At 46.3% G+C, this 18,037-nt stretch overlaps 1 protein-coding gene and 1 long non-coding RNA gene across 2 annotated transcripts; one reads left to right on the forward strand and one right to left on the reverse strand.

Moving 5' to 3' along the window:
• Positions 1–667: 667 nt before the first annotated feature.
• Positions 668–6,563, reverse strand: FZD4 (frizzled class receptor 4). Its single transcript, XM_040583769.1, has 2 exons — positions 6,316–6,563; positions 668–5,299 (listed from the first exon to the last, which is right to left on the reverse strand). The coding sequence occupies exons 1-2, from the start codon at positions 6,445–6,447 to the stop codon at positions 3,971–3,973; spliced, it is 1,461 nt and encodes a 486-aa protein (XP_040439703.1). The 5' UTR covers positions 6,448–6,563; the 3' UTR covers positions 668–3,970.
• Positions 5,237–14,746, forward strand: LOC121083398. The gene is made up of 3 exons (XR_005826343.1): positions 5,237–5,325; positions 11,863–11,969; positions 14,399–14,746. It is a non-coding gene; the product is annotated as an uncharacterized LOC121083398 (long non-coding RNA).
• Positions 14,747–18,037: the final 3,291 nt, after the last annotated feature.

Genomic DNA, 18,037 nt, shown 5'->3' on the forward strand with positions numbered 1-18,037 from the left:
AAAGCACGGCAAGAAAATGTACACAATCAATTGGATCTGTTCTCCAAAGGGCTGAAATTACCCCTAGGACTGAACTCATTTCAAGCATGTTACTACAAGCAGAATTTTCCCCTTCCCAATGCTGCTAGTGGTTCTCATCTACTCAACAGGCGGGTGGTGATGCTGCCCTCCTCCACCATACACCCCGGATCTGAACGCTCAGTGCATGGTTGGATGCACGTATTCCCGGAACATGTGAAATAAAAAAGGAGCCTTACAGGAGGCTCTGCTCGCCCCCGGAGCCACATCACAGCAGTGCTACAGCAGGGGATGGCTGCGCTTCTATCTTGCGCTCCTGTTCTCTTTTGGGGACGTGTTTGGACAAGCCCAAAGCTCCAGCTGCATCCCCAGCCAGCACCCGGGACCCGTGCGCCGTCTTTGAAAGGATTTCTGTCCACCCTGCATGTAAGCCCTGAAGCATGCACGTCCTTCGACTGTTGCCCAGTGATGTTTTGTTCTGTCATTTCTCCCAACTGATATTTAGATCCATACCCTGCTGGATTAACCCGTTCGGAGCATCCCTTCGCCACAGTGTGAGCATTTCAGTCCTTCTTCCTTCAGGGAAAAAAAGCACTTCCAACAAAGATGAAGCCAATTTAAGAAACAAAGTCCCCAAAAACGTGAGGGCTGCCGGGAATACTTATCCACAGAGGTTAAAATTTTATTTTGATACAAAAATTAAATAGCAAAGTTGGTTGGGGTTTTTTTTTTTTTACAGTGATAAATTAGAAATTTACAGTACATACATTGAAGTAGATATATTTTCTGTACACCTCAAAATAATCAGTGTCTATTTCCTTAAAATTCAGAAAAAGGAGCTAACTTGTCTGTTTAACATAAGAGCTAAGCTTGTACCCCCCCCGGCAGATGCTTCTGAAATCTGCAGTGAGAAGAGCACACACTGGGGGAGGCAGATGGTAACAGGGACCGTGCAAGGAAGGTAACTGCTGTAAAGCTTCTAGTTGTATAACCACAGCAACTGCACTTCCGAGACAGGATTAGTCACACATTTTTTGGCTTTAAATTCATAAAAAAGTTAAAACGACAGAACATACAAGCTGCAGATACCCACTCTTCGCAACTGCTGGGGTTTAGGTTATCTGCTATGACTTCTCACTCATACAACCCCGAAGCAGAGCAAGGTAAATGTACATGGATGAAGACATTTATGGAGCAGTTTCATCGCTGCAACAGCTACTTTTGCTTTGGGTTAGCAGTGTCCCCCCAGCTGCTCGGGAAAGATGTTCCTTCAGGAACGGCAGCTATTGTCTCTCCCCAGCCCACATCCTCCTCATAGTATTTTGAGTCCATCAGTCTTTAATGGAATATCCCTCCAGGTCCCTCACAGGGCCCCACAGTGCAACCCTCATCCACCTCACTTCCAGTGTCTCAAATCAGCGGGGACATCCCTCTGCCACAGTCCACGAGGTCACAGGCGGAGATACAGGGAACTGATAACAAGGTCTACTTAATATTCACTTCTGTATATGTAACATGATTAAAAATGCTGTTTCTTGAATCAGTCTGGTCAAACACAGGTCATATGGGCCAGGGGAGTATCCAAACCATTTCAGAGTGAAGGACACTCCAGTGAACGTGACAGCTTGGCACAGCCCAATACTAGCTTACAAGAAAAGGCTCATACTGCATCCTCACCCCTTGAAAGTCAGCGTGTAGCTGCTGCCTTTACATCCCTCGCCACGCCAGGAGAAAGATCGCACCATGGAGCAGCTCAGCCATCTGAACATATCCCACTTGCAGAACTCCTTGTCCACAGAGGAATAACCAGATCCAAACACAACACTAATAGTGAGAGACTTTATGGAGGGGATGAAAAGGTTTGGCTGGTATGCAGCATTGGCCAAGACAATGCTTGTGTGTCTTGAGCAGAATGTGTCAAGTTGTCACTTGTTCTGCTGGAGAGGCAGCCCAACCGCAAAGACTGCAATTAGGGTTTGTTTGGGGTTTGCTGTTTTTCGGTATTTTGTTTTGTTTGTGTTTTTTTTAATGTGCTCTATCACATGTTTCAACATTGACATTGAAACAATACACGCTTCTGGGACAGATTAGTGCTCAGATTAGCCAGAGTTGGAATGAATTGTGGTTTGGGAAGCACATGGGGCACCTGCTTGAAAAGCAGGGACTGCAAAAAAGCAGTGCCTGTTCTCAGCTGCCCTCAAAGGTCGTGCGAGTCGGGGCACCGGGGGGATGCTCCACAGCTGACCAGGTTCCACGCAAATAAAGGAAGCAAAAGTTTAGGGCACACAGATAAAACCAAAGTTCCTTCAAAGGGGTAGAGCATCAGAACAGTGTTCTCTTAAGTGCTTCTGGGATACTGCTGTTTGTGTCACCTTTCTTATTAGCCAAACAAGCCCCCGACACAAGGCCCAAGCTCCCCACTAGCACAAGCCAACACCTCCTCAAATCAAAAGAATAAGATAACTCAACAGTTGCTGTGAAACAACATTATTCACCAACAAGCTGGATCTCTTCTCTTGGGATCCCTTTAAAAAAATTGGAAAGTGTCTCTCGTCATTCCTGAGAACTGAATGCCTGCTCACATTCTACATGTGAATATACGTTTAAAAAAACTCCATAGCTGTCAGTGAGCAACTGGAGCATCGTTGTGAGGCAGTCAGCTGTACTGCGATGTCATGGGCTGAGAATGTTCTCTTAATTGTAACTGACACACATAATTATACAACTGATCTGTGTGAACATGAGGTTGCCAAGGAACTTAACATTTCGCTTCTCCCCAGACTGGCGTCTGCAGAGATACCATCGCACTGAATGAAATATATTAAGACTTAATTGCTTCACGCAATGGGTCTCCAGGGAGAGCTAGATAAGTTTACTTAGAGAAAACTGGCATTGTTTGAAGAGACCCTCAACTCATTTTTCTCTTTCCTGGAGGAAGGAACACTAAAATGTAAGACTTTATTTAAAGCTATTAAATGCAGCAGGGTAAAGTAGTCTGCTGGAAATAGTAGGAGCACCTGAAGGGACAGGAATGGAGGCAGACAGATAACGACAATCGATGCAGAAGACCATACACAGTCTCCCAGCTCCCACCAATTCCTCTACTTCCAACAACGGCCTTGGGTAAAGCTTTTAAAAAATCAGAAATACTGACAGAACCACAGAATAGTTCAGGTGGGAAGGGACCCAGGCAGGCCCAAATGCCTGCAAGGCAGAGTCAACTCTCAATTCAGACCAGGTTACAGATGGTAAAAAGAATGTTTTGAAATTATTATTAGACCATCAGATGACTTAAAGAATCATCCTTACTAATACCTCACTAAATCCTGCTCATCATGGGTAACTCTCAGTCCACTTGGTATTTGTTGGAGGACCTGATCCTTGGCTGACTTGTGCAGCATGTGGGAGAAACAGAAATCCCCAGGGCATAAAGACACAGCCCTCGGCAAGCTCTTCCTTCACGATGCTGAACTCGGAAAGAAGATATCTCACTGACATCCTGGGTGCTCCGTCTTCTGATAACTGGACCCTAAGTCAGCCCAGAATTTGGCCCTGGACCACCTTTCCTCCATCAGCTATAAGATGATGAAAAGAAACAACATCCCACAGCTGTGGGCTACAGTTCCTCAGTTTCTAAAGACCTCAGTATATTGCATCCTGCTTTTAAAAAAAAAACAACAAAAAAAAAGGAAGCTAACATGTTTGGATATTTCACAGCTTTTAAAGCCTCCCAGGGCTTTCTTATTTTGGGCAGCACGGTTTATGGCTATTGTATCTGCAGCATGATCTTTTTGCTGTTTATTCTTTAAGGCTTTTTTTTTTTTCCCCCGTCCCCTGGAGACAGGTTGTGTAACCATCTCCCTATTCTACTCCCAACATTTACACGGCAACGCTTACACACGATCAGTCCTTCATGGGACAGCAGTCAGATCATTGGGGTGTCGTCCTTTTCTCATACCACGGTCTCGTTCCCTTTCCCAGGTTTCACCCAACCATCTGCTCTCTTCTCCCGTTTCACTTTCCCTGAGTTCACCAGTCTGTTTGAGCACCTCTGCCACGTGTGCAGAGTTTTGGCTGACCAGATCCACATACCTGATGTAATACCCACTAGGAGGGACATGAAGATTTTAAGCATCTCCACTGCCATATTGGAATCATCTGCCGAATAGCGGAAAACGGCCCAGTTGGAGATTTCGTAGAAATAACAGGCAATGACACACGTTGCTGGGACGGTGTACAGCACTGAAAAGACACCGATTTTGACCATCAGCCTTTCCAGTTTGTCAGTTTTAGTTCCATCTTTCTGGAGATTAGACCTGATTTTAAATAAGGCCACGAGTCCCGCTGCAATGAATAAAGTCCCGATGACCAAGTAGGTAAAAAGCGGAGCGACGACAAAGCCCGTCAGCGCATCTAGGTTCTGGTTCCCGACGTAGCACAGACCGGTGAGCTCATCTGCATCTACTAGTCTCATAATCAAAATGACGATGGTCTTCACCGCGGGGATAGCCCAGGCTGCAATATGGAAATAAGAGCTGTGCATCTCTATCGCTTCGTGGCCCCACTTGAGTCCTGCGGCCAGAAACCACGTCAGTGTCAGAATAACCCACCAGATGGAGCTAGCCATCCCGAAAAAATACATCAGCAAGAAAATTATAGCACATCCTGTGTTCTTAAGACCTTCTTGGATAAGAACAGGTTCTGCTGCCTCTTCAAAATCACAGGATATCCTTTCCCGGCCCACAGTTAGCCTCACAATATAAGCAATGCTATAAATATTGTAGCACATGCTCAAAAATATGATTGGGCGCTCCGGGTAGGAAAATCTGGATGAATCAATCAGGAAGGTCAGGACTGTGAAGGCAGTTGAGATGAAGCACAGACTGGCCCACACGGCCATCCAGATATCCGTGAATTCCTTAGTTGACCTGCTGTAGAGACCAGCGTCGTAGCCGCATTTCAGGACACAGGTCAAGCTCCTCTTCACCCAGATGTACTGATCCGAGTTAGATCCCATGCTGTGGCACTCTTCTCCCGGCTGCAAGGAGGTCTTGCTATGAAGGGGAACCTCTTCGTCTCCTGGGCCCTCCATGCACATGTGGTTGTGATCATTCTGGGGTGGGAACTTGCTGCAGTTTAGACTGTCTGGCCAGGCAAAGCCGAATTCTTTTAAAACGGGTTCGCATCGTCTTTTGACAGAGAGGCACATGCCACCGCAGGGACCGATGGGGATGTTAATCTTCTCTGTGCACATCGGGACATAGACGGAACAAAGGAAGAACTGGAAGAGAGGAACAGAAATCACAAGTGAGTTAGGGGAAAATTAAACAGGTCGATATATAACAAGTTTTCTTCTTTTGCCTTTTTAGCAGTAATAGTTGGTCTTTTGCCTTAAAAAACAGGAAGCAGCAGAAAACAAATAAACCAAGAACAATAAAAACAAAGGGGGGGGGGGGGGGGAATCACTAACAATGTTGTCTTCTTTCAGTTCAAATGTGGTCCGAAGCCAAAGCCTGAACATTTTACTCCCTTGATCAGCTCCATGTAAATTTATCCCATCAGTTTCAATAATGCGAGTGGGATTTAGGCAGCTCTAAACCTCAAGGGTGCAATTTAGGAAAGAAAAAAAAAACAAAAAAACAACCAACCAACAAATGAAAGCGGTTTCAACAAATAGATATATTTGTTCTAGGCACTGCCTGGATATTACAGCTCGCAAACACATGGAAGAAAAGGCACATATCGAATCGCTTTGGTGTGCCATCCTCCTAGAGGAATGCCTTTTGCTTTTACCGTAAGGTCACGCACCTAGTTACAACGTTCATAAAAAACTCGTTTTCTTGGGGTTCGAGTAATCGCAACTCTGCGAGGCGGTGAGGCGGTGAGGCAGGAGGGCTGGGGCGCCGGCTCGGGACCTCCACCCCAGGAAAGGAGCTGGGGTTGGTGCCTGACGGAGCCCACGGCTTCGTGGGGAGGTGGTGGGGAGCGCAGGGACCCTGCCGGGGAGAGAAGCCCCCGCGGTGCGAGCCGCGGGCGGCCCGGGGCAGGCGGCAGCTGCCGGCAGCGGCCCCGCCGCTCTCTCCCTCCCCAGGGGCGCAGCAGAACCGGCGGGCAGCGACCGGCCAGGACCGGGCAACCGGAGCGGGCAGCCGAGCCACCGCCTGCCCCGCAGCCCCCCGCATCGCCCCCCGCGGGGAGCCGCGTCGCGGGGCTGAGCCCAGGGGATGGGGACGAGGGGATGGGGATGGGGGGCGGCAGCCCCCCGCCCGTCCCCGCACGACGGGGGCCCCGACCCACCTGGAGCTGGCTGGAGCAGCCGTACTGGATGAGGGGGGTGAAGGTGGTGAGCTGCAGCTCCGCGTCCGCCTGCAGCTCGTGTCCCACCAGGTTGGGCATCTTGGTGACATTGTAGCCCAGGTTCTGGCACATGGCGATGCGGATGGCGTCGCAACGCCGCTCCTCCTCGTCGCCGAAGCCCCGCGCCCCGCCGAGCAGCCCCGCCAGCAGCACGGCCAGCAGCCGGGCACGGCCGGCCGCCCCCCCGCCGCCCCCCGCCATGGCCCGAGCAGCGGCCCACCTGCCCCGGCCCCGGCCCCGGCCCCGGCCTCGGCCCCGGCCCCGGCCCCGGCCGCGCCGTGCCGCACGGGCCGGCTCCAACGGGGAGGGGCCGGGGGCGGCTCCGCTATTAAACAGCTTCGCCGAGAAACTGCCCAGGGGAGGGCCGGCACCTCCCCGCGCCCTCCCCGCCTCGCCGCCCCCGCCCCGGGGAGCCCGCCCCGCCGGGGGTCCCCCCGCTCCCCGGGCAGCCCCGGCCCGCCCCCCGCCCCCCGCGACGCGCCTTCCCCCCTGCACCCCCTGGTTCTCCTCCCTGGGGCCGCCCTACCTGCAGCCCCCCGCCGTGTCCCCCAGAGACACGCCGGGGAGCCCAGTCCGTGCCTCCACGCCACCACCCCCTTCCCTCCATGGTCACTGTCCCCACCATCCCCCCCCCCCCCCCCAGCTGGCTCCGGGGCTTCCCCCAGTCCAGCTCCCCAAGGACAGGCTGGGCTGAGCCCCCCAAGCCCTGCCCTCACTTCTGGCCTGTCTCTGCTCAACTGGGGGTGCCCAGCTCCCCCCTTACTGGGTTAGGGCTGTTCGGGTGCCCCCCCCCCCTCCCCCCAGCCCCCTGACGCTACTTCTGGGCTCTAAGCGTTGTTCGAGTTTTCACTGGGGCCAAGAAATCCGGAGGGCACAGCTAGGTACCCCTGGCATTCATATAAATCTCCCTAAAATAAATGTGGACGCAACATTCGTGAATTGGGGGGGGGGGGGACTGGATGATTAAGCAGATCTTTAACGTGTCAGCGGGAAGGAGGGATTAAGCGCTCAAGTTCTCTTGGTATTATTTACACCTGTAATAAAATCTGGTTGGGCTGGTTGCGCCTTTAGCACAAATATGTCATCTATTAATGAACTGTTTGTAAAGCCCTTCAAAAATGTTTGTCAAGCCCCGGGTTGGTGACCTCTTACTGTGTGTGTGCATGGCTTGTGGCATGTACGTGTGCCCCCCGAGCGTGCCCACCGCCAGCGGCTCCTGCTCCGTCCTGCTCCGCGGCCCTCGCTTCTCCCCGACAGCCCCCGGCGGCATCGGGGCGCTGAGGCGAAGGCGAACAGGCTAAGGCAGCTCTGCCCTACGGCTCTTTGCCAGGCATGAGATCGTAAAGGACAGCGAGACCCCCACTACGAAGGGCTCTGTGCTCAGTCACTGCAGGTTCCCCCTCCATGGCTCCATCGGGTTTTTGTCACCTCTGCAATGCGGGCAGCGCGTGTGTGAGCTGTCCCCTGATGCTGTAGGGACCGACGGGCTTTACGTCGGCTTTCCCCTAGCGTGATGGCTCATGCTTGAACTGAGGTTTCATGAGCATAGATGTTTACATAGCTCTCATCACCGTAACACTTTACAGCTAGCTCAAATAAATCCTGCCGCTAACCTCACCAAATCCTGGTGAAGCAGACAAGTAATATTTTTAAACGCATTTAACTTTTTAAACGCAGAGGCAGACAGTGCTACAGTCCCAAGGTCAGGCAAGGAGTCTCCGATGGAGTCAGCAGCTCAACTGTATCTTGCAAGGCCCGTGTTTACTCACAAGCACTGCCGTCTGTAACCAGCGGCGCTCAGCTGCTAATCTGGGCGGGCGATAACGCCGTGAACGCACACGGTGTGCTGCACACGTCTGCCAGGCTGCTCCCAGACCCCTCGAGTTTCCCACCTACATCCGACAAGCGCGGAGAATGGGTGATGGGTGCTCTCGGTACAGGCAAACACCTGAAAGCAGGAGGCAGAGACTCTCCACGGGAGAAGTTTTCAGGGGTTTTTTTTTGGTACGAATTAGGTAGGGAAGAAGACCAGAGGGAGGATCATAGCAACCTTAAAAACAATACATCTTTGTCTTAGTATATAAAAAACCTTTTCCTTTGCAGTCTCCTGCTGCAGTTAGGCACCGAAGCAGAGTTTGCTGCTACCGGCATATGGCCTTTGCCCTATTGCCATGAAAAAATTCACCTCCTGCATGTTCAGAAGTTGTGCAGCAAAACCCTCTGCCCATGGACCTGGTCCCCAGAGTCCGTAAAGGGGCAGGGGGACATTTTGCAGCTACAGCGTAGCATGGATACAAGTACTTTTTTAGAAGAAGAACTTCCCCACCCTCCCACGATTGCCTTTTCTTTGAGAACACAAAATAAATATTAGAAAGTGCTACACTGCTGTGTTTGCTTTGGAAAGTCTTTTAGATAACGGGAATTAGTTTTCAAAACAGGAACACTGGGAAAGGCGGTGGCAAATCATATGAGAGGTCAGAGTTGAAAAAAATGGTAATTACCCAGCTTTGAACCTTATGCATATATTAACAGTGGTTGAATGTCACCATGATAAGCAAGTACATTATAGTTTCTTCAAACAGATCGAAGTGAGAACCCTCCCAGATAGTGGGTTTATAGTTTCTTAGATGACTGGGCAGTGTGAGATGCACAAGCCGCGTTCCTTCCTAGGTTATTGCCTGACTGACAGCATCTTATTTTTTTGTAATAAATCTGATTTTGAGGTTGCTTTTGTTAAAGGATAAGCAGCCACCCTGATAATAAGTATTTATTGTGGCCGCCAATAATTACATTTGGTTTCTAGTCTGAGTTATCTTCAGCTTCCAGCCACTGACTTTTGTTCTCTCTTTGCTGGCCAGGTTGAGAAGTCATTGCTGAGATTATCCCCGTAGGTAATGTCAGGCTGTGATTAAGTCACCCTTTGACCCTTCTGTAGTAAGCAAAATAGATTGAACTTCCTGAGTTTCTTACTGTAAGGCGTCTTTTCCAATTCTTTAATCATACTTTGGATTTTTAAGGAGAAAGATCTGACCCTGCTCTTTGGAAAGCACTTGCCGCCCAAACCATCCTTTTACTTAATGTATATGTCCATTAAGTCTTAATGGATATGTCTGAATTAGTAGCCTGCGCACCCCAGGACCTGCTAGAGTCAGCTAGGATAGGGAGGCACTTGCAGAAGGCAACTCATGTAGTAGGAATTACATTAATATAAAATGCTACTTTATTTTATTATCATCTTGTTATTACTATTTCCCCTTTAAATTTGTAGGGGGGGATGTTCATACCATTTAAGTTATGGGCATATTTTTACCCTAAAAAAAAAATAAAAATGCTTACCAGCATCTCTCAGAGTCTTCCATCATCTTGCAGCATATCTGAGAAGGTTCAGAACTGTTCTTTGAACATTTTCAATGCATCAGCGTTTGCCTGAACTGTAGTATTAGAACATAGCTTAGCTTTCCAGTAGGAGTGACACTTGTGTCGAACGTGCAGGTAAAATACCCTCCAGTCCTACACAAGGTCACCCTGCTCAGACCTCCAAGAACACGATCTACCCCACAGCATCACACTGAGAGGCAGGACTGATGCCTGGTGGGCAGATCTAAGATGCCTTGGGCAACCTGTTGATTTTTTTTAAAAGCAGACAACGCAGTAGGATGTGATTATTTTAACCAAATGTAGATGTCAGGGTTTGGTCAGATGAATTTCACTCTAAAAATGCCTCTGCCTCTCAAGTGACTGTAGAGGGAACCTAGCCCAGAGGTGAAAGCTCACCAAGAGGTGTCTAACGCTGGAGGAGAGCAGTCCCTGCCTTCCTGCCAGTCTCCTGGGACTCGGTGATGGAGGAGATTGATATCCCAGAGAGTTCTTTTGAAGATCTAGGACACAAGTTATCTAAACATGCAGGGTGTTTAAAACATGTAACTTGTAGAGCTGTTTTGGGACACTGAAATGGTAGAATGTATTAATTACTATTAGTTAGCTCTATCATGCAACTCCTATATATTTTCCAGTGTACCACAAAAATATCTGTTGGACATTTCTGACATCTGTTTTGTTTAGTGAGAATTCCACAACTTCCATCCAGTAACGGACTAGCACCATTAGTGACTTCCTCTTGGTCTCAGTTTACATAAAACACTGTTGTCTTTGACCGTCTGTCCATTTGTTTTTGGGTTTTGCTTATTTTATCACACTTTTGTCGTTCCTTTTGGATTTATATTCCTTCAGATCAATGTCTCCTTTCTACTGTTTGACATTTATGCTTGAATGTAATTAACTTCATAATTTTTAGAAATTTATTAAAGATTTTTTCTTTAATTTTTCCATCTATAAAGTGAACTGATTTTTTTTAATCAAGACAGATCACTTTATTTAGTGATGGCTTTTCAAGCATCTAGTAATCTATTTCAAATGGATTCCTTATTGCTACTCACATGCTTGATATAAATTCTCTCCCCTACTTACTTCTGTAGTTTGTGAGGCTGACACTTTTAAAGCAGGAGATATGTCTGTTCCCAGGTTTGCATTTATCCTGCTTTATTGAACCATTCTAATCAGCATTTCAACTGTGCAGTAACAATCAGAAAAGAAAAAGGTTGTTTTGTCGTGACACTTCAAGTGAACATGGCTCTACCTGACTCAGGGAAAAAAAAACCACCAGTGCAGTGAGCTGCATGTGCATTTATGAATATATACACACATATACAAATACATATATATGTGAGTCCTTTATACATAGAAACTTCATATATAATACCAGTGCACAAGGTAGCACACAGAATGACACTGATGTTGAATCAATCAACATTGATCTCAGTGGGGAAGGATGTGTCCCAGACCTTAGAATAAAGTATATAGTGCATTGCAGCATCCATCGGGGCCTGATCCCATGGGATTTGATGCTGATGCTCTCAGGATGCTTTGTTTAGGTTTCTACCTCTGGTTCTCCCTGTGAGCCAGCTTGCTTGGCAAAGGGAGACCCAGGAGGTACCAGCAGTGGTGTCCATGGGGCAAGACCCCTGACATGCTGCCAGTCTCTGCTTTCATCCAGACACGACGGTAACTTCCTTCAATGTACTTTGGTGCAGCTAAGCTGTGACACATAGATCCCATATCTGGATTCACGTGTGTAATTCCTTGCATGCCAACACAGGTCAATAGTTGCTCCATGACCCCTGAAAGTCAATATTTTGGTCTGCACAGAGACCTCAGAATTTGGTTTTACAGCACTGTAAACAGGAAATTTCAGTGCTACTCAATACATGCACCATTTTGAGAAATCCTTTCCATTTAGATAGCATCAAAATGTTTGACAACACAAGATTTTTCAGATTATGTGTGTGGGTTAGGAATCCGGCATACACAGATGTATCACGCACAATGTTCCATGGGGCACTGAGGGCTTCATCTACGTGTCAGTATTTTTTTCACAGAGGTGTTTCTCTTTCTAGGCTCAAGAATAACTTTAATTCTTTTTTTTAACAGTTTTCCCAAAGCCCCTTTCCTCAGATAATTCGGGGATTGATATACCTCTCCAGCCAGATGAGCAGAACAGACAAGAAGTTGCAAGGCAAAGTCACTGTCAGGATCCGGTGAGACAAAAACGTGCACAAGGGTTTTTTCAGAGTGTAGCTATATTTATAAACTGTACTAAAACACAAACCCATCCAAAACAACCAGCCCTCCTCCCTTGCCTGATTTTGCCAGACTTTTCGGGAAAGCTCTGCTGCAGAGACCCAGCATGCCCAAGTGCAAGAAAATCTATTCCTTTTGGGAAAACTATTAGACTGTTTTGAAAATCAGACCCACAGCAGAGGCAAAATTCAGCCTGAACTTTGGAGTCACTGCTTCTGTCTCCCAAAATTACTTTCAGTTTGAACTGCTACTCATAGCTTCTATAAAGCTCAGAGATTCGCATTTTGGCTTGAAATTCCCCACACTTGACCTTAGCCCAAGGGATTTATATTTTTTTTTCTGGAAAATTATGAGCAGTTTTCTTCTCAGAAAATTATTCAAAGGCCCTTTTTTTTTAATGCTCAGATAACTCCAAAACAGCTTGGTTTTATAACTTCAGATTTGGCATATGCAGAGTGCAATCCTGAAGGAGGAATGCACTTTTTGTCTCGTTTGAAGAAATTTCATTTCGCAATAGTGAATTAGCCTGAAAGTTTTGGAAATAATAGACTGATCGTTCACAGGGCGTGATTTAACCGTGGTAGAAAATGACAGGCTGAGTTCTTTTTCTCTGAGAGGTCACGAGTCTTGCTTTATAAATACGGCTTAGTTTCCTTTTTGCAGAGTCATCTTCCCACTAAATCTTTCAGTGTCCTGTTTTGCTTTAACTCTATGGCAGCATCGGAGGTTATTTCCCGTGTATTTGCTTTCCATAAGCAACTTTGTTCTTGGCTTTTGGTGGCCTTTTGCCTGTTCTATACAGCAAATTTTGCTGGGCATGATTTAAGAAGGACTCTTTCTGCCTTGCATGGCATGCTGAGTTAAACTACTGCTCCTCACTCTTTCACAGGTTGCACCCAGTCCCGGTCCTCACACCCAGCTGTCGCCCACATCACACAAACCTGCTCATGGACACAGGGGATAGATTTTTTTGAAAGCATCCTGCAGTGCTTTCTCCTCAAATGGATTACCCCAGAAGTAAATACGCAGCTTTAAAACATTTTAAATAATTGATTTATTGCCAAAGAAGTACACATCAAGTTTAAAAGCACGGGAAATAATTAAGTAATTAAATCGGTTAGGTTTTTTAACTTTGGAAATTAAGATAAGCTGAGATATAAATCCCTCAAAATAAAGAGCTAAGAAGGTGGAATTGCCGATACACTTTGCCTGGTTTGCACTTCTCCAGCAGCACCGCGACGGGCTGGTTTAATCAATCAGTTATTGCAGGGCTGAGGTTGATCTGTGTCATTGGAGCAGCGCAGAGCTGTCAAGCGTGCTGATGAATCTGGCCACAAATCTTAAAATGTACTATTGTCCCCCATTAGAAAGCCTGTGTGAGCTGATACGCTGTGTTTAATTACGTATCAGCCAGTATTGACTTGCAGGGCACGGCTGGAAAAGAACCTTCTTTGTATGGTGTTGGGCAGGCGGTGGGTCATTCTCCTGGGAAGGAGAGTCGGCATCTGCCAGGAGGTGAAGTTCGCGGCATTCACACCGCTTTTGTGGCGCCTGTGAATGCACAAAGGGGGACTGGGAAACCTGTCCCCTTGCTGATAGGGGCTGTTGGCACGAGTCGCATGACGAGCCGCCTCACGTGCCGGTCAAGTGGCTTTAAGTTATACGCACAACGGCCTTCAGGTTGTTACAGAATCGCAGAGGAGTTTAAATAGGCAGCAATACTTGACTCTCCCAGTTCCAGCTGGCCTGCCCAGTTTGCAGTGGCACTATTCTTCGCTTTATGGGCCATTTAAAATAGTCCCTGAGTGCTAATTATTTCCAAATTCCAGTCTCCTCTGCAATTTTTCTGATTTTTTTTTTTTTTTTTTGACTTATTAACTGTTATTTTCTCTTTACATGATCACAAGACACACTCCATTTGGGAGCTGGTATAATTATTTCATCGAAGGAGATGAGTTTTTGCTAATAGATTTACACATATAGCATGGATGTAATTGCAAATGATATCTGTTTTACTCTACTCCCTCTTCCAGTATAGTTTGTTCCCTTTTCTCACACAAAGCCACTCTTCCCTAGACCAGCTGTACATGACATTCGTAGTTTTGCTTTTTCTTTACCACTTCCTATACAGTTAAAACAACGCTACACTCATATGAAGATAAACACATAGACTTCATACCAGACAGTGAGAAGGACTGGTTTGGCAAGTCTTTGGCAAACAGGTTTCTTAATTTCTATCCAAGTTGGCAAATTAATCATATGGATTACTGTTCCACAGACTAAAGGACTTACAAAATTAGTCCGAGCATAGATAATGTCATTCACTCTTGTCCAGAAGGCTTTGCTGCCATTTCACCTTTACATTTTGTTCCTTACATGCATACAGGTGATGATGTGGACTGCAACCCACCTTACCCTATGTGGACATATGCTCTTCCTCTAACTCCCTGGCAGGGTAGGTCCAGGTACTAATTGTTAGAAAGCTGACAAAATAAAACAAATAGCCATGTGATGACAAGGAGGGGTGGTGTGGCCACGAAAGAAAACAGATCAGCTTAGATTGGCTTCAACTGTCAAGGAACCGCACCCTTATTCTTTCCTACCAAGCTGATCCTCACGGTATTTTAGCACTGTACTGAGGTTTTGTTATCAATGGAACAAATGCAGAATTTTATTTTTATTATTGCTGGATCAAGCATTTGAGTATGTACTGATCTTTCATTCTTGAGCAGTATAATTTATATTTGGAGACTGGCAATTTCTCTAGTTCCCCATAGACATATAGATGAACATAGAAAATTGCGAGAGCTTATGTGAATTCTGTTTTTCTCAGGCATTTTTATTCCTCAGAGAGACTTCCATGGGGCCAAATTACCACGAAAACTAGATTACCATGATATTTCAGTTCCTTACGGTAAAAGTTCATGTCATTCATTACTGTTGACAGTATACACGCATCCTTGGGGAACTATGAAAAATATAAAAAGAAAACTTCTAAAAATGTGCATAAAAAACATATGAAAAACACCATTTAACTTGAATATTCCCCGGGTAAAACTAAAGCCAATTATTTTCCAAATACAAAAATTTCAGGCCACAGCTGGGCATAGCGCTGCATTGAAACGTAAGACTATTACTCAGTATATGACATAAGATCACTCCAGATATATGAAGAAAACAATTGGAAAGAAGATCAGCGCACAAGCCCCTTTGCTCTGCCCACAAGGTGCAAAGCAGTGGGGAGTCAGGCTCCTGACGCAGGCAAAGGGCACTGTGTCTTCTCTTCCAGTGCAGCCCGTGCCTGAGGCTGAGACCTAGACTGACCCCTCCTCATCTTAAGCTTGCAGGAAAAGCCCTCAAGAGTGCACTTCACCACCAGATCAAGACCACTGCAATGGAGGACAACCAATGAAAAGGCCATTGATGCTCTCCATGCTGTCCCAAACCCTGCCTCTCCTTTCTATGCATTCTTATCAATGTCTAAAAATATCTTAAGGGCGAGTGGCAGGAGGAGGGGGCCAGGCTCTTTTCAGTGGTGCTCAGCGACAACGGGCACAAACTGCAACACAACAAGTTCCATCTGAATATGAGGGAAAGCTTCTTTACCCTGAGGGTGACAGAGCCCTGGCACAGGCTGCCCAGAGAGGCTGGGGAGTCTCCTGCTCCGGAGACATTCAGAACCCACCTGATGTGACTCTGCGCACCCTGCTCCAGGAGAACCTGCTTGAGCAGGGGGTGGGGCGAGGTGACCTCCAGACGTCCCTTCCAGCCCTGACCATCCTGTGATGTAGGAGTTGTGCAGCCAAGGGTGAGGTTTTTGGTAGGTTTTGCCATTGCTACGTGAGTCTGCCGTTGAACATCACATAGTCAAGGCAAACAGAGAAGCTACTCAAGAGTCCAGATCAGATCTAATGTGGCTGCACTGGAGATGCTCCACTCTCCCTCAACTGTCAAAGGAGCTTAGGATGTCTATCTCATTCTTTAGCTGCTCCAAGCAGTTGGGTAAAGTTAAGAGGAACTAACATAAGAGGGTGGAAGTTAAGGACGAATTTATGCAGGAACCCTTGGGCAAAGTGTATGACTGTGGAATAAATATTCTTGATTTCAGCCTGAATAAAGGATCATTTTAACACCTTTATTGTAAGACTGGCATATGAAACTGTAACACCATGCCACGCCAGCATCTGAATTATGAAAGGATGAACTGGGTCAGAAGTTCATCTTATTGATTTCAGTAAGAAAAAAGCCAGCATTTCCAGAGATCATTTGTTAAGTAGACACATGGGAAAAGAGGATTTTCAATAGCCCTTCTAGAAAGTGGTACTGGTAAAAGATGGCCCTGGGGTTTATTTTCTTCAGCTAAAACAAACTGAGATGCTGGATGTTAAATGACATTTATTTTAAGATAATGAGCTGCTGCTGAGCCGTACTGCAAACTTGTACATCTCTTTTTTGGTGTCCTCAATAATTATAGCTCCTCCACACAGTGGTAAAAGCTGTATAGTCTTTCAACCTGGGCTATTCAGTTAACTTAAAATCTTGCTTCGTCATCTGAAAATATGCTTTGCTGCACTGCTTTTACATAAAATCTCCTTAAACAAATTGATGCAGTTCAGTGGGGGTGGGAGTGCTGGGAAGAGATATAATTTCTTGCGCACATTGTGATTTCCCATGTCAAGTTTACTAAAGTTTTGGTATGAGGGAACTTATTTGAAATACATCATTTGGGTTAATGCTGCTTCGTGGCGTTGAGACATAAATTGCACATCCATGGACATCAGGTCATTAACCACCCTTAGCGCCTCATTTTTAGGGCACCATACTATCCCCGCCAGGGCTGTGTAAGTTCCCTTCGGGCTTTCGACCAAAGAGATCTGTATAAAACATTACCTTTACATGTCTTCTGCAAAAGAAAAAAAAAAAAAGAAGCAAAGTTCTTTTATTTTCTATAAATAGGATGTAAAAGGAAGGTGCTTTCCTGGTGTGGGAGGGGAATTTAAAATGATACCATGTCTGAGCAGTTACCTCATCTCCATGCACAGGCATACTCACATGCATACCGAGCTCCAGCCAACACAGTAGGTTTTCTGCTCTCCATCTTCAAAATCTTCCAATGTTAAAAACCACCACCAAAATAACAGGAGAAACCTTCTGAGAGTGACATATATCAGCCTGCAAAATGACCCCTCCCAGGGAGCGCTGAAAGCCCTATCATGTTATAAACAACAGTAATTCTTCATGCATGAGGTGCACAAAGCTGGACAAACATTAAATGGTCTGCGACACATGCTGCTGAGATGTTGCTGCTACGCAGAGGCATGGATGGGGACTTGGGCTTAGGGCCCAAAGATCACGCCTATTCCTAATAAAGAATTTACGCTCAAGTTCATCTCTTCTAGCTGGGTACTCAGACACCAAGATAACTCCACAACATCTGCTTACAACTAGACAAAACACTGGAAGCTATTCTCTGGAAGATAATATTGCCGAGGCTAAAGAAATAAGCTATTACTTTAAGGTGGGGATTTTTTGGGGAGCTGCAAAGTTAGGTGTCCAACCTATACTGAAATCCAATGGGATCTGAACGTCTAACTCCCACAGGGTTCTCTGAAAATACTGACCTTGAGATGCTACATTTTTCTCTCAGCCGTGCCAGAGGTAGCATGAGGGAAATCTCTGCAGGAGATGTCTGTAAATGAGTTCAGAACTCACCCATAAAATGCTGACAAAGTAATCTGGAGCACACAGAGCCCTGCCTAGTGATGAGTATACCATTTCATTATTTCTGTGTTTATTAAATTTTTTTTCCCATGTGTTGTTTTTGGTTTATCGGCAGTTTTTATTTTGATTTGTGTTTTATTACAATTTACTTTCATTTGCTAGTTCTCAGTCGATTGACGGAGAACAAAAGAATGCACAGTGTAGAACAGTGAAATAATAGTGTTTATTTTCACAAGTTTGGACTGATCAAATAACTCACAAGTCCCAAAGTGGAACCATGCCTGAGGTAGGTTAGGTCATCTCG

The sequence above is a fragment of the Falco naumanni genome, chromosome 2, assembly GCF_017639655.2.
Source record: "Falco naumanni isolate bFalNau1 chromosome 2, bFalNau1.pat, whole genome shotgun sequence".
Taxonomy (NCBI): domain Eukaryota; kingdom Metazoa; phylum Chordata; class Aves; order Falconiformes; family Falconidae; genus Falco; species Falco naumanni.